The 14,605-nt window shown below is 40.9% G+C and overlaps 1 protein-coding gene across 1 annotated transcript in view; it reads right to left on the bottom strand.

The window, feature by feature from the left end:
* Window positions 1-14,605, bottom strand: part of nudcd1 (NudC domain containing 1) — a 169,842-nt gene that overhangs the window by 105,660 nt on the left and 49,577 nt on the right. Inside the window, exons 4-5 of the mRNA XM_073050012.1 lie at window positions 10,591-10,771; window positions 5,057-5,245 (exon numbers count right to left, since the gene is read on the bottom strand). Coding sequence (XP_072906113.1) covers window positions 5,057-5,245; window positions 10,591-10,771 — 370 coding nt within the window. The remainder of the gene's footprint in view (window positions 1-5,056; window positions 5,246-10,590; window positions 10,772-14,605) is intronic.

Below are 14,605 nucleotides of genomic sequence, written 5' to 3'. Positions count from 1 at the left end.
AAAATCCTGAGTAGTTTAGACGTAGTTTTTAGAAAATATTTACTAACTTTTCTTCACTTAAACATTAATTTATTAGTTTTTTTACGGGAGAGCTGGATATCCGCGTCTCAATCCTACGTCATCACGTTACGTCCCCCTGATGCCCTGCTGAATAAGTAAATTACTGTAATATAAGTGGCCAGTGGCTACATCTTAAAATGACTTATATTATGGGAGAAAGAGCTCAGTAGAAAAGTCTACCTTTGTCCAGGCTTTGTGTAATGTTACAAAGGGTCTTTCAAGAGACTCCTGGATAGGTACATGGAGCTTAGAAAAATAGAGGGCTATGGATAACCCTAGGTAATTTCTAAGGCAAGGACATGTTTGGCACAGCTTTTGGGCCGAAGGGCCCTTATTGTACTACAACACACACAAAATGCTGGTGGAACACAGCAAGCCAGGCAGCATCTATAGGGAGAAGCGCTGTTGATGTTTCGGGCCGAGACCCTTCGTCAGGACTAACCAAAAAATAAGAGATTTGAAAATAGTGGGGGGAGGGGGAAATGCAAAATGATAGGAGAAGACCGGAGGGGGTGGGATGAAGCTAAGAGCTGGAAAGGTGATTGGCGAAAGTGATACAGAGCTGGAGAAGGGGAAGGATCATGGGACGGGAGGCCTCGGGAGAAAGAAGTTGGGGGGGGGGGGGGTGACACCAGAGGGAGATGGAGAACAGGCAAACAACTAAATATGTCAGGGATGGAGTAAGAAAGGGAGGAGGGGCATTAACGGAAGTTAGAGAAGTCAATGTTCATGCCATCAGGTTGGAGGCTACCCAACCGGTATATAAGGTGTTGTTCCTCCAACCTGAGTTTGGATTCATTTTGACAGTACAGGCGGCCATGGATAGACATATCAGAATGGGATTGGGACGTGGAATTAAAATGTGTGGCCATTGGGAGATCCTGCTTTTTCTGGCGGACCGAGCGTAGGTGTTCAGCGAAACGGTCTCCCAGTCTGCGTCGGGTCTCACCAATATATAAAAGGCCACACCGGGAGCACCAGACGCAGTATACCACACCAGCCAACTCACAGATGAAGTGTCGCCTCACCTGGAAGGACTGTCTGGGGCCCTGAATGGTGGTGAGGGAGTAAGTGTAAGGGCAGGTGTAGCACTTGTTCCGTTTACAAGGATAAGTGCCAGGAGGGAGATCGGTGGGAAGGGATGGGGGGGACGAGTGGACAAGGGAGTCGCGTAGGGAGCAATCCCTGCGAAAAGCAGGAAGGGGGGGAGGGAAAAATGTGCTTGGTAGTGGGATCCTGTTGGAGGTGGCGGAAGTTATGGAGAAAATATACGTTGGACCTGTAGGCTGGTGGGGTGGTAGGTAAGGACAAGGGGAACCCTATCCCGAGTGGGGTGGAGGATGGATGGGGTGAGGGCAGATGTGCGGGAAATGGGAGAGATGTGTTTGAAAGCAGAGTTGATGGTGGACGAAGGGAAGCCACTTTGTTTAAAAAAGGAAGACATCTCCTTTCCTTTTTAAAAAAGGAAGACATCTGGCCTGCTGTGTTCCACCAGCATTTTGTGTGTGTTGTTGTTTGAATTTCCAGCATCTGCAGATTTCCTCGTGTTTGCCCTTATTGTGCAGTAGGTTTTCAGTATTTCTATGTTTCTATGTTAGCAGTAAAACATCTGCTAACAATTTGAAAAGAAGGAATTCATGACCCAGGAACTCACGGCAAACAAGTAGAATCCATTTCCTGGCAAAGATCGTCCGATTATGGATAAAGAGGAAAGCAAACTGTATGGTTTGGTTCCCATTTCACACATCAAGAATTGTTGTAGTTAAAAAATTTTGACTTGCTGCTCTTGAGTGTGTAGCAATGTACAAGAGTTACATGGGTAGCTATCACCCTAGTTGAGGCCATAAAGGCTCAGAATTATGCAAGGTGCAGCAACATTTTCTAAATCCACAGAATTTCATTTTGCACTTAGACACAATGGTCTCTTTTAAAAAACCAGGAATGATTCCAGTTAGTGTAACTTAAGGATGGAAAGGCTAACAAGTTCTTTCCATCAGTAGATAACAATTAGTCCTGTAAAAATTAGGATTGGCAGTTTTTCTATCTTATTCCTTTGGATTTGCCAAATACCAGATCAAATTACCCATGTTGTGGCTAAGTCTGGTGTTGACCACCATTTTCAGAACTCGAAGGCTTTTTCCCTTTGTTCCTGTGCTTATTCTCCCCTAGCCCTATTTCACAGATAGATCACTCTATTACATTGTAAGCAGAAAATACCAATTTAGGCTGAACTATTAGAAAAGGAAGAGCGCATTCAGCTCCTGCAGCCTATCTTTCATTCAATGGTTGTACTATCAGCTGACAACATATACAGCCTTTTCACTATCACCTAACAGTATACAGCCTCCCCCAACACCCCATTTCCCAGCGGCGAAATTCTCAATTTCAGATTTAAAAATTAATTCTTATGATGAATGAAAACTTGCTCTTTTGGATGATGCAAAAATAGGTATTTGACCAACAGAATCTTTGCTGGCTTTTTGGAAGAGAAAATCAGTTAGACCGACTTCCAGTTTCCTCCCATACATTTGTAATTTCTTTTCTCCTCCATTTTGAAGGCTTTGATTGAATCTGCATTCACCACGCAATAAGGCAAAATGCTCCAAATCTGAACCATGTGTGGAATAAACTAAGTTCTCCTTTAATTTTAAAAAAAACATTCTTTTCCTCCATTACAGCAAGTCCACACTGAATAGTGCTAAACCTTTTGCAGAGAAACAACATGGTGTAGCCTCTGGCTGAAATAATTACAACTACATCTGATGTTACAGGCCTTGGCACGTTTTCCAAAACTTCCGTATCTTTTTAGGATTTCTGGCACTGACGTACGGTTTGCCTTGAAACCAGACATCAGTAGTTGCTGCAGCAGATCAGTCTTGCAAGTTATTCACTAACATCTATTTTGCTAACAGTTTTCTGTGATCCCTGATACACAGCTGGTTATTTTATTTTCCTAATCACACGATGCATCACTCTCCAGACAAAAGAGAGAAAAAAAACAAAAAATAATAATTTCATTGTTATAAGTGTACTAGTGGGACTTCCTCCATCATTTATTTCTACACTAATCAGTTTGAGCCATCCTGCCAGTTATCAGTTAATTTTGATTGATGCAAGAAAAAATGCAAAGTATTTCAGTAGTGCTAACCTTTAGATTTTTTTTCATTCCATTCCTTCCACTGCAAAACACCAGAACCTGTTCTCAATAATGTTTCATAAGGTAATTTACAACATAATTAGTAACAATAGCTAAATGAAAAGAACTACAGTCACAGGGGCTTTCAACTGAACACATCTGTAATATTAATTTTAATAAGTAACCACAGAGTAAAATTGCAAATTCTCTATACTTTTTGATACATACAGAACCACCAGTTCTTTTTAATCCTAAGGTAACCGTAATACTACTGTAAACATGTTAAACCACAAATCAACTATAATTTCAGAGATTTGTTCTGTAATAATTGATTGACAGAATTTGGCTAATCTTTATTCTTTAAATTAAAAATCTAGAAGATTCCGTGCTCCTGTTTTACATTGATCAGTTGACATGATATTTTATCATGAAACAATTATCTGCTAGAATCAATTTGCTCAAATTACAGTAAGATGAAATGTGCATTAAATTCCACATTACACTTTCAGCCACAAATGCATATCCTATTTGTACAAAAAGTTCATCTTCAGTGCTTATTCAGTGTAAAAGTGCCACTCTCTATTCTTGCTATTGACATTTCTCATTATCTTGTACCTAATGTTTCCTGTCAAGATTGGTCAAGAACAAGTGCGGAGGTAATTCTATAGGAAACTCATAAATTAGAACATCCATCAATAGTAATTTAGAAACATTAAAAAATAACAGCGCACAGAAACCTATTTACTATGCCAAATGCATTTAAGGTCAGCAAAGCTATTAGTAATGTTAAAAATCTTACAATGTCTATCTTCTCCATGCCAATTGAAGATAAAGTTATTTAAGCGACAGGAAGAATAATAAAGCAAAATGGTTCAGCATAAGATGGAAGGCTGCAGCCACCCACTGAAATATTCCTCACGAGAATATAGTCACACGGATTCCTTAACAGAGTATTCTTCCTGTATAAGATTAGACAATGAGTGAGTGCTCTGAAGTGTGAAATTCCAATCTGAAGTTCTATGCCTGAGGCACACGTCTCTGGCATTCCATAACAATATGACTTTTCCCATCATCATTAGTCTATACTTTTTAGCCTTCAGCTTCAGGAGAAACAGAAGGATGTAACACAGTTCATCCCTGGGAACGTATCATTGCAAGGAAATTAATTTCATACAACAGAAATTCATTACAAAGTTTCATTAAAAAAATACTTTCTCAATTCATTCCCAGTAAACTTTCCTCACAGAAGCATCTCCAGTTGAGACCATCACTGTTTATACTCTGTGGCTGGCTTATTTAACCAGTGGCTGTTTGCTTTACACTGACAATGTCCAAAGCAACTGAAGGTCTAATAGATTCGAAACTTCTTAGCAAACTTCCAAAAGTTGCAAACTTAACCTAAGGGCGGAAAAAAGTAATAAGTGATAGCAATCCATAAATTAATTGAGAAATTCAGGAAAACTTCTTGACTCAAATGATCTAAAATGTGGAACTTGCACCCATTGAGAGTAGATGCGTTGATATGATATTCTGAAGGCTGATAAACTTCAGAATATCAGCATGGAGCAGCTGTGCTATTTGGTCATCTCTGTGATATAAATGCCATACAGATCTGTTCAGTAGATCATAAATGTAAAAAATGCAGAAACAGCTGAGAACAAATGCAATCAGGGCAATCAGCATCTGTAAAGTTTGTAAAACAGCAACTAACTGATCACTCTGCTCCCACTTTAATTTTATTTCCAGATAGATAGATACTTTATTGATCCAAAAAGAAATTACAGTGTCAGTATTATAATGCATATCTGGTTTCAAACAGTAAGAAAGGAACTAACCAATCTCACCAACATGAAAGCTGACCTTTCTTTTCACTCGTGTCCATTTTCTCCACTTCCTTTTCCTCTACAGGCTTCCCATCAATCTGCATAAACCTGAAAGGCTGGTCAGCAGCTATCACCAGGCCAGCTCCGTCCTGCTCTACAGCAGCGTAGTGTGGAGCTTGTCTTCCAATCAGAGTTCTGTGCCGTGATACTTCATATTTGTTGTTCTCTGCAAATGAACAAAAAAAAATTACTCTCTGCTTTTCCACTGAATACAAGTAGGTAACTCCATCTTCCCTACAAATTCAAAACTCCCTTAACTGTTCTACAAAATATTCACTTACTTTGCTTCCATAGGCTACAACTCGGGGGTGGGGGGGGGGGGGTGTCTCATTCTTCATTCATAACCCCAGATAATTAGCACTAATTATATACTTCATTCAAAAACAGGAAGCCCATCTATTTCTTTCCTCACTAATTCTGGGAGATAGGAATCATTGGTGGCAAAGAGAACCTCCCATAAGAAAGCATAACACAAAAGCAAACCAGTAAGAGATGTAAATGATGATATAAACTTATGTAGTTAATTAAAACGGCCTCTTATAGAAATAAACAAGAGAAATTATAGTGAGAAAATGAGGAAGTGGCAAGAATATTGAATACTTGACATCTGTTTCCTCACAGGAGTCACAAGTTAGGTGTCCAGAAATGATGGTGAACTCAACTAAATTAGTAATAAAAATGAAACTGTACTGGAAAGGACTTGAGAGGGGATGACTTTTTTTCCCCATAAAGGATTACAAACCTTTTTAGTTCTTCATCAAGAGGCCTGAAAATGTTCAGTCAATCAGAGATATGGAATAATGCAGAAAAATGAAGATGACCCAGAAGATCAGCTCAATAACTTATATTTTGATCTGCTCTTCCTTGTTGGTTTGGTCTGGCCTGAGTGTTAGCCGCTCAGCTCTTGGGGTTGTTTTTCTCATAGGGCACAATTATGACCAATTCTATGGAGTATTCATCATTCAGCACTTAAGAAATGATTCAATTAAAGCACAGAAACATGAACTATTTGTCATTCAAATTTAATATATCTGACACTAAGACTAGTTCAATCATGAGGGTACTAAATACTGTAATTTTAGAAGAGAAAGAACACAGAAGAGTTCTTTGTAAATTCATCATGAAGTAGATGTACACAATGGGAACATAAGAAACAAGATCATTGCCTTTTGAGCCAGATTAACCATTCAATAAGATCACAGCTGAGGAGGCCTATTGCTTTAATTCTATTTTGCTCCTGATTACTAAATTCCAAAACTGGAACTCAACCACAAATACATCTAATGACTCAGCACCTATTGTTCTATGGCATTGGGAAATCCAAATTTAGAACTGCATGAGAAAAAAATCCACATTGCATATTAAATAGCTGACTCTCCATTACCACGTCAAGAACCTTTGGAATTTTGCACTTCAGTGCTCCCCTTCTACAAGTTAAACTCAATAAACCTATCCCCTTATTCTAAGAATCTATTCTTCCTTAAACACCAAAATACATTTGCTTAAGTTCATAATCTGCCATTTTAATACTCTTACTTTCCCCAAGCAGTAAGGCTGAAAAACACCTCTAACTACTAACTCCACCATGATTTCACTATTTCCCGTCAGTCACTTTATGGACATACAAACAATGTATACATACTACCTCAAGTATTTATGTTTGCGTTTTTTTATTACTATTGTGTTCGTTACCTTTGCTGGGGTTTGTTTTGTGCTGTATCGGATGCAGAGTAACAATTATTTCAAACTCCTTTACACTTGTGTACAGGAAATGACATTAACCTATCTTGAATCTTCTGCTCAGACTTCTCACTTCCAGCTGCTATTAGAGTAAGCCCATCCCAAACTAAGTTGTTTCATACCAAACCAACATCTCAACAGAGTCTTGGGCACATTAGTCTGCACTGGCTTCTGATCCAATAAATCCTTGAAATGCAAATTCTTATCCTAGTGTTGAAATTGCTACGGCTTCACCCCTCACATATGCTGTAAACCTCTTCCAACCTGACAACCACAAGAATCCAAATGGCATCTTCCACACAACATTTCAAGTTATGTCAAATGAAGGTTAGAAAGTGAATCAGCTATTACTACTGAATTGTACCCTGGCATACTTCACCATACAAGGAATTTTCAATTGCTCTTAGCTTTGATGTAATTTTATTCAATGTGCTCATTAATCTAAATTTAAATCATGCTCTAATGTCCAACCTTGAAAGTCCATTACTTAATTCAAACTATTGCTGATCCTTCAACTTGAATGTCACCCAATAAACAGGCACTTCACATCTGCTGAAACAGATACTTGTGATGCATGAACATTAATCAGTAGGCACAAAAGTACGCACCCTGATCCCTTCCCTATCATTGAAAAAGAGGTCTCTGAACATCTACCAATAACATATTACCTGTGGAACCAGAGGAGCCAACAATCACACTTGGCAACTGTTACATCGCAATCAAGAATGCTTACTGTGCCATCACACATTCGCACTTTGGAAATTCTAATCATCTGGCTGTACTTCCAATCCCAGCATATAGACAGAGACTGAAAACTGCAGCACCGGTGGGCAGGACCAAGAAGTTATGAACAAGGAGGTGGAAGAGCACCTACAGGAATGCTTTGAGTAGTGGTCTGGACAATATTCAGGGATTCATCACTGAATCTGAATGAATGCACCCCAGTTATCACTGACTTCATCAAGACCTGTGTGGATGACTGTATGCCTTTGAGAACGTACCAGACGTACCCAAACTAAAAGTAGTGGAGGAACCAGGATACTCTTAGTCTGCTGAGGACTAGATCTGTGGCATTCAAGACCAGTAATCCAAAAATATACAAGTCATCCAGATACGACCTACAGAAGGCTATTTTAAGGGTAAAAAACAATTTCAATTGACGTTAAGGACAGAAATGGATGCACATCAGTTCTGGTAGGGTTTGCAGGTTGATTACTTCCCTCAAAGCGAAACCTAACATCATGAATGGTTGTGATCTTTGACTCCCAGACGACCTCAAAGCCTTTATGCATGCTTTGAAAGGAAGAATAAATCTATACCCACGTGAGTCCCTACATCCTCCAATGACCCCGCGATCTCTGTCTTGGAGGCTGATGTCGGATCGTCTTCAAGAGGGTGAACCCTCGCAAAGCGTCAGGCTCTGATGGTATACCTGGTAGGGCTCTGAAAACCTGTCCCAACCAACTGGGAGGAGCATACAAGGATATCTTCAATCTCTCAGTGCTGTAGTTGCAGGTTCCAAACTGCTTCAAAAGGGTACCCAAGATCAGTGCCCAAGAAGAGCAGGATGAGCAGCCTCAATGATTATCACTCAGTGGAACTCACATCTACTGTGATGAAGTGCTTTGAGAGGTTGGTCATGGCTAGAATCAACACCTAGCTAAGCAAACACCTGGACCTGCTGCAATTTGCATACTGCAACTATAGGTTTACAGTAGATGCACTCTCACTGGCTCATTGACTACAACTCAGCATTCAACACAATCATACCCTCAGTTCTGATCAATAAGCTCCAAACCCTGGGTTTCTGCATCTCCCTCAACAATTGGATCCTTCATTTCCTCACTGGGAGACCACAGTCTGTGTGAATGGGAAATAATATCACTTCCGAGCCAACAATCAAAACTGGGGCACCTCAAGGATGTGCATTTAGCCCACTGCTCTACTCTCACTACATCCACAATTGTGTGGCTAGGCACAGCTAAAAATTCCATCTATAAATTTGCCAACGACACAACAATTGTCAGTGAATTTCAGATGGTGATAAGGTGGTATACAGGAGCAAGATAGTTGGTTGAGTGGTGTTAAAGTAACAACCTTGCAGTCATCATCAGTAAGACAAGGGAATTGATTGTGGACTTCAGAAAGGGGAAGATGAAGGAACACCCAACAGTCCTCATCAAGGGATCAGAAGTGGAAAAGGTGAGCATTTTCAAGTACCTGGGTGTCAACATCCCTGACTATCTATCCTGGGCCCAACTTGTTGATGCAATTACAAAGAAAGCAGAACAGCGGCTATATTTTATTAAGAGTTTGAGGAGAATTGGCATGTCACCAAAGACACTTGCAATTTCTACATTAGTACTGTGGAGAGCATCACCACCTGGTATGGAGGGGCCACTGTACAGGATCAGAAAGATGCAAAAAGTTGTAAACTCAGCCATCTCCATCATGGGCATTGGCCTCGCTAGCAGAGGACACCTTCAAAAGGTGATGCCTCAAAAGGGTGGCATCCATCTTGTAGGACCCCCATCAACAAGGACATGCCCTCTTCTCATTGTTACTTCAAAGGAGGTGGCCAGAAGCCTAAAGACACACACTCAACATTTCAGGAACAGCTTCTTCCCTTCCGCCATCAGATTTCTGAATGGTCAATGAACCCATGAACACTACCTCAGTATTATTTTCCTCTCTTTTTGCACTACTTATTTAATTAAATTTTCTTTTCTCATATATACTTATTGTAGATTCATATATTTCTGGGTGCCATGGTGGTATAGTGGTTAGCACAACGCTATTACAGCTTGGGGTGCTCCAGAGTTCGGAGTTCATTTCCAGCACTGTTCTATAAGGAGTGTCTATACATCCACCGCCCCCCCCCCCCCCCCCCATGGAACGAGTGGGTTTATCCCAAGTGCTTTGGTTTCCTCCCACAGTACAAAGATGCACCGGATAGGTTAATTGGTCATTGTAAGTTGTCCCATGATTAGATTAAGGTTAATCGGGGTTGTGGGACTGCTAGGGCAGCGCAAGTCAATGGACCGAGAGAGCCTACTTCACACTGTATCACTAAATTAAAAGAATTCTTTGTATTGCAATGTATTTTTGCCACAAAACAACAAATTTCACAACATTAATATGTTTCATGTTTAACATCACTAGCATATGTTGTGAAATTTGTTGTTTTGTAGTAGCAGTACATTGCAATGCAAAATATATTTTTTTTCTTCATTGGAAAATTAAATAAATCCAACACAACATGCCAATTTGATTAAATAACGTGCCCTGAGACAACAGAAGGTACTGATCTAATCAATGGTTTCAGACTATACTGCCTAATAACTCTTGTTTTGATCTTGAGCTTAATGCACCTGCTCATCAAACCTGTCTGATCTGAAATTAATTGCAAGAATGTATTATTTCCAATAAGCTCTTTCATATGTTATCAATAACAAGACACCAAATTTGTCAAGTACAAATTCAAATTTCTAAAATTCAATACAAATTGTATATAGAACTATCAATGTAAACCATGAATGTCTGGAATTCCATCATTTTATTCCCTAATGTTTTGCAATATATACCAATCATTTTTCACAGCAGAGAGGAAGAGCTCCAGGACATGAATTCCTAACATTGCACTGTGCTTTATTGTTCTTTCCCAACCTTCATTCACTCCACTCAATATTGTTTTTAAGATATGTATTCAGTGACATGCTCCAAGATAATCTCCACAAAAACTAGCAATTTACTGTACTGGTTATAACTCACCATTATTCTCACAAGTAATAGTTAGCCAATCAATTGCTGAAAGAAATCCACTTCCCTTGCCGTTAGATTCATCTTTCTCTGTCTTGAGTAAAACAACATCTATTATGTTTGTGTTGTCTTTTAGAAATGAATGACTATGGATTATCACAAAGGGTTCTCCCAGTTCTTGTTGGTACATTATCTGTAAGAGAAAAAGATAGTTAGATTAGAATTGAACACCCTCAAAAAGGTGCATCACCAAAGTACAAAACTACTGATTTGTTAAGGAAGAGATTGCTGCACCTTTGGCCACGACCTTTGTGTTCCCCTTTCATTCAGAGGCATGGAATCCATGGAAAATTGACTGCATGTATTCTAAACTGGCTTGCCCAAAGGAGACAGAGGGTGGAGGAAGATGGAGAGAATTCTGTCCGGAGGTCCGTGACTAGTGGTGGGCAGGGATCCATTATGGGCCCCTGCTTGTTATGATTGTATAAATGACTTGGATGAGGAAATGGAAAGGTGGGTCAGTATGTTTGTAGACGACATGAAGGTTGGTGGTATTGTTGATAGTGTAAAGATTGTCATAGGTTACAACGGGACATTGATAGAAGCTGTGCTGAGAAGTGACAGGTGGAGTTCTATTCAGAAAAGTATGATGTGAAACACTTTGGAAGATCGAGCTTGATGGCAGAGTACAAAGGTAACGGCAGGATTCTTGGCAGTGTGGAAGGGAGGGATCTTGGGGTCCAAGTAAACAGACCCTTCAAAGTTGCTGTACAAGTTAATAGGATGGTTAGGTCATCATTAGTTGGGGGACAGAGTCCAAGAGCTGCAAGGTACTGTTGCAGCTCTACAAAACTCTGGTTAGACCACACTTAGAATATCGTGTTCAGTTCTGGAAGGATTTAGAGAGAGCACAGATGAGATAAACCAGGTGCTGCCTGGATTAGAGAACATTTCTTATGAGGAGAAGTTGAGTGAGCAAAGGTTTTTCTCTTTGGTGCGAATGAGGATGAAAGGAGACTTGTATAAGATTGTACACTCAGTGGCCACTTTATTAGTACCTCCTGTACCTAATAATATGGCCTCTGAGTGTATGTTCATGGACTTCTGCTGCTGTAGTCCATCCACTTCAAGATTTGATATGCTGTGATGTGTTGGGATACTCAAACCACCCCAGCTAGCACCAACAATCATTCCATGGTCAACGTCACTTAGATCACATTTCTTCTTCATACTGATATACAAGATAGCCTCCCAAGCCATGCTGAAACGCAGACGGGTGAGGCCTCCTCTATCCAGCACCATGTTGGCAAACGTGCAGTCACTGAAGAACAAAATTGAGGATCCGAGGGTAAGACTGCTGTATCAAAGAGAACTGAGAGCCTGTTTCATTGAATGCTTTATTGAAATGTGGCTTTGTCTGGGCATGCCAGACTCAGCAGTCAAACCAGAAGGATTCTCAATTCACAGAATGGACCAAATTACTGATTCGTGAAAGGCAAGAAGTGTGTGTTTTATGGTGTTCCAACATGGCAGCTTTGTTAAACACCTGGTCCCCCAACCTTGAACACCAAACGATCAAATGCCATCAGTTCTATTTACCAAAGGAATTCTCATCCATAATTCTGACTGCAGTTTACAGAAACAAGAAACAGCCCATCTCGATGCATTTCAAGTCATAGTCAGAGATTTCAACCAGGCTTGCTTGAAGAAAACCCTGCCCAATTACCGTGAGTATATAACCTGTAGCAGCAAAGTCCCAACATACCAGATCACTGTTATACGAAGATAAGGAATGCTTACCGTTCCTTACCCAGACTGCATTTTGGTTAATCAGATCACTTAACTGTCCTTCTACCTGCATAAAGGTAGAGGCTAAAGAGATTAGAACAACAAAGAGGTGGTTGCAGGAGGCAGAGGAGCGGTTACGGGACTGATTTCAGTCAGTTAACCGGGGCATGTCCAAGCACTCATCTAGAGATATATATGAATACACCTTTCACTGCACAACAGCTGTGGATAAGTGCGTTCCCATTAAATTATTCAGAGTCTTCCCCAATCAGAAGCCCTGGATGAACCATGAAATCCAAAATCTGCTGAGGGCCAGATCAGAGGCAACCGAGAAAGTTAAAAAAGGACAATGTACGATCTCTGGAAACCCATCTCGCGGGTGAAGTGGGAATTCCGTACCAAACTTGAATCAACAAGATATGCTCAACAATTGTGGCAGGGCTTGAATGCTATCACCTCTTACTTATAAAGTTAAATCAAGAGACATGGGAGACATCAGGGCTTTGCTTCCAGGTGAGCTCAATGCCTTCTATGCTCGCTTTGATCGTCAGAACATGGAGGAGCCATTGCAAATTCCCACATCTCTGGTTGATACTCTAATTTCAGTCTCTGAAGCCGACATGTCATCTCATTGGCTCTTCACAATTCTGGAACAACTGGACAGCAAAGATGCACAGATCAGGATGTTCTATATCGACTTTAGGTCAGCATACAATACCATCGTTCCCTCAAAACTAATCAATAAGCTCCAAGACCATGACCTCAATGCCTTCCTGTGAAATTGGATCCTGGATTTCTTCACTTGTAGACTTCAGTCAGTTCGATTGGCAACATCTCCACCATGATCTCCATCAGCACAGGTGCACCACAAGGCTGTGTGTTCAGCCATCTGTTCATCAGTTTACATTTATGACTGTGGGCACTGATCCACAGTTCCAATGCCATATTCAAGTATGATGATGACACCTCTGTCATGGGTCACATCAAAAATGGTAATGAGTCAGCATACAGGAGGGTGATTGAAAATCAGTCTGAGTGGTGTCATAACAACAACCTCTTATTCAATGTCAGCAAGACCAAGGAACTGATTATTGACTTCAGGATAGGGAAACCAGAGCTCCATAAGCCATTCCTCAGAGGATCAGAGGCAGAGACGGCTAGCAACTTAAGATCCTAGGCATTACTATTTCAGAGGACCTGTCCTGGGTCCAGCACATTAATGCAATAGCAAAGAAGGCACGGCATTGACTCTTTTTCTTTAGAATTTGCAGAGATTCTGTATAACACCAATGCCCTTGAATGGAAAATCCTACAAAAAGTCATGGAATTGGCCCAGTACATCTTGGGTAAAGACTTCCCAACCATTGAGCACATCTACATGGCGCATGACTGGTCTCAGTGGCTTCTATGAGGTCAACAGAAGGTGCTATCGTTCTACTTAAATGTCCTTCTAATGATTGTAAGATCTCACTGTATATTAAGAACTTAAAAGTACTGCAGGTCTGCACCATCAGCGAGTTGCTTGCTGGCAGAGATAATGAAGGAGTTGCGCAACGTGCTGCTGCCTAAGTCGATGGAGGCTTACAGTCAAATAGTGAGTGGTCGCTTTTCTTGTGACTGCAAGACCCCTTTGGACATTATTAATCTAGTATGCCACAAGTTTGATTCCGTGACTTATTAGATGAGAGCAGGGGCAGATGGCGGGAAGGTCCCTGGCCTTGGTCGTAGCAAGGACTAGGCCTGAAGCCAGGGTCTCGCCTGTTTGTAGCCTCCGGAGTGAGGGGAAGAAGCTGTTGCGCTTCACTGGAGGCGGTGTGACACAGCGCCAGAATTGTTTGACACTGCCCTTACAGGGTTTCCCTCAGCAGAAGGTAGCAAGAAGGCATTGGTGGCACTCAATGGACTCAGGCCTCAAGCTGTGGTGGCTCTTGCTTTTCAGCCACCAGGGTGATGGTGGGGGGTTAGAGACATCCATGCCATTGTGCTTTACCAGGGGCAGCACAGTTGTGGTCTACTGAAGATTTCACTTGAACTGAGGGATCTGGACTATATACATATTTACTTGTCTGGTTGTGTTTTTACAAATATTCTGTGTATGTGCCTATATATGTGAAGACCGGACCCCTAAGCTGTGGTATCACCTAGCAGGCATCAGATGATGATCTTGATGGGCTGGAAGGACTGGTCTATACACATGTATATTCTGCGCATATTAGTACTTTTACTAATATTCCATATA

Source organism: Hemitrygon akajei, chromosome 1 (assembly GCF_048418815.1).
Source record: "Hemitrygon akajei chromosome 1, sHemAka1.3, whole genome shotgun sequence".
NCBI classification, from domain to species: Eukaryota; Metazoa; Chordata; class Chondrichthyes; order Myliobatiformes; family Dasyatidae; genus Hemitrygon; species Hemitrygon akajei.
Note: the sequence above shows the minus strand (reverse complement) of the source record. Positions and strands in the feature narration are given on the sequence as shown.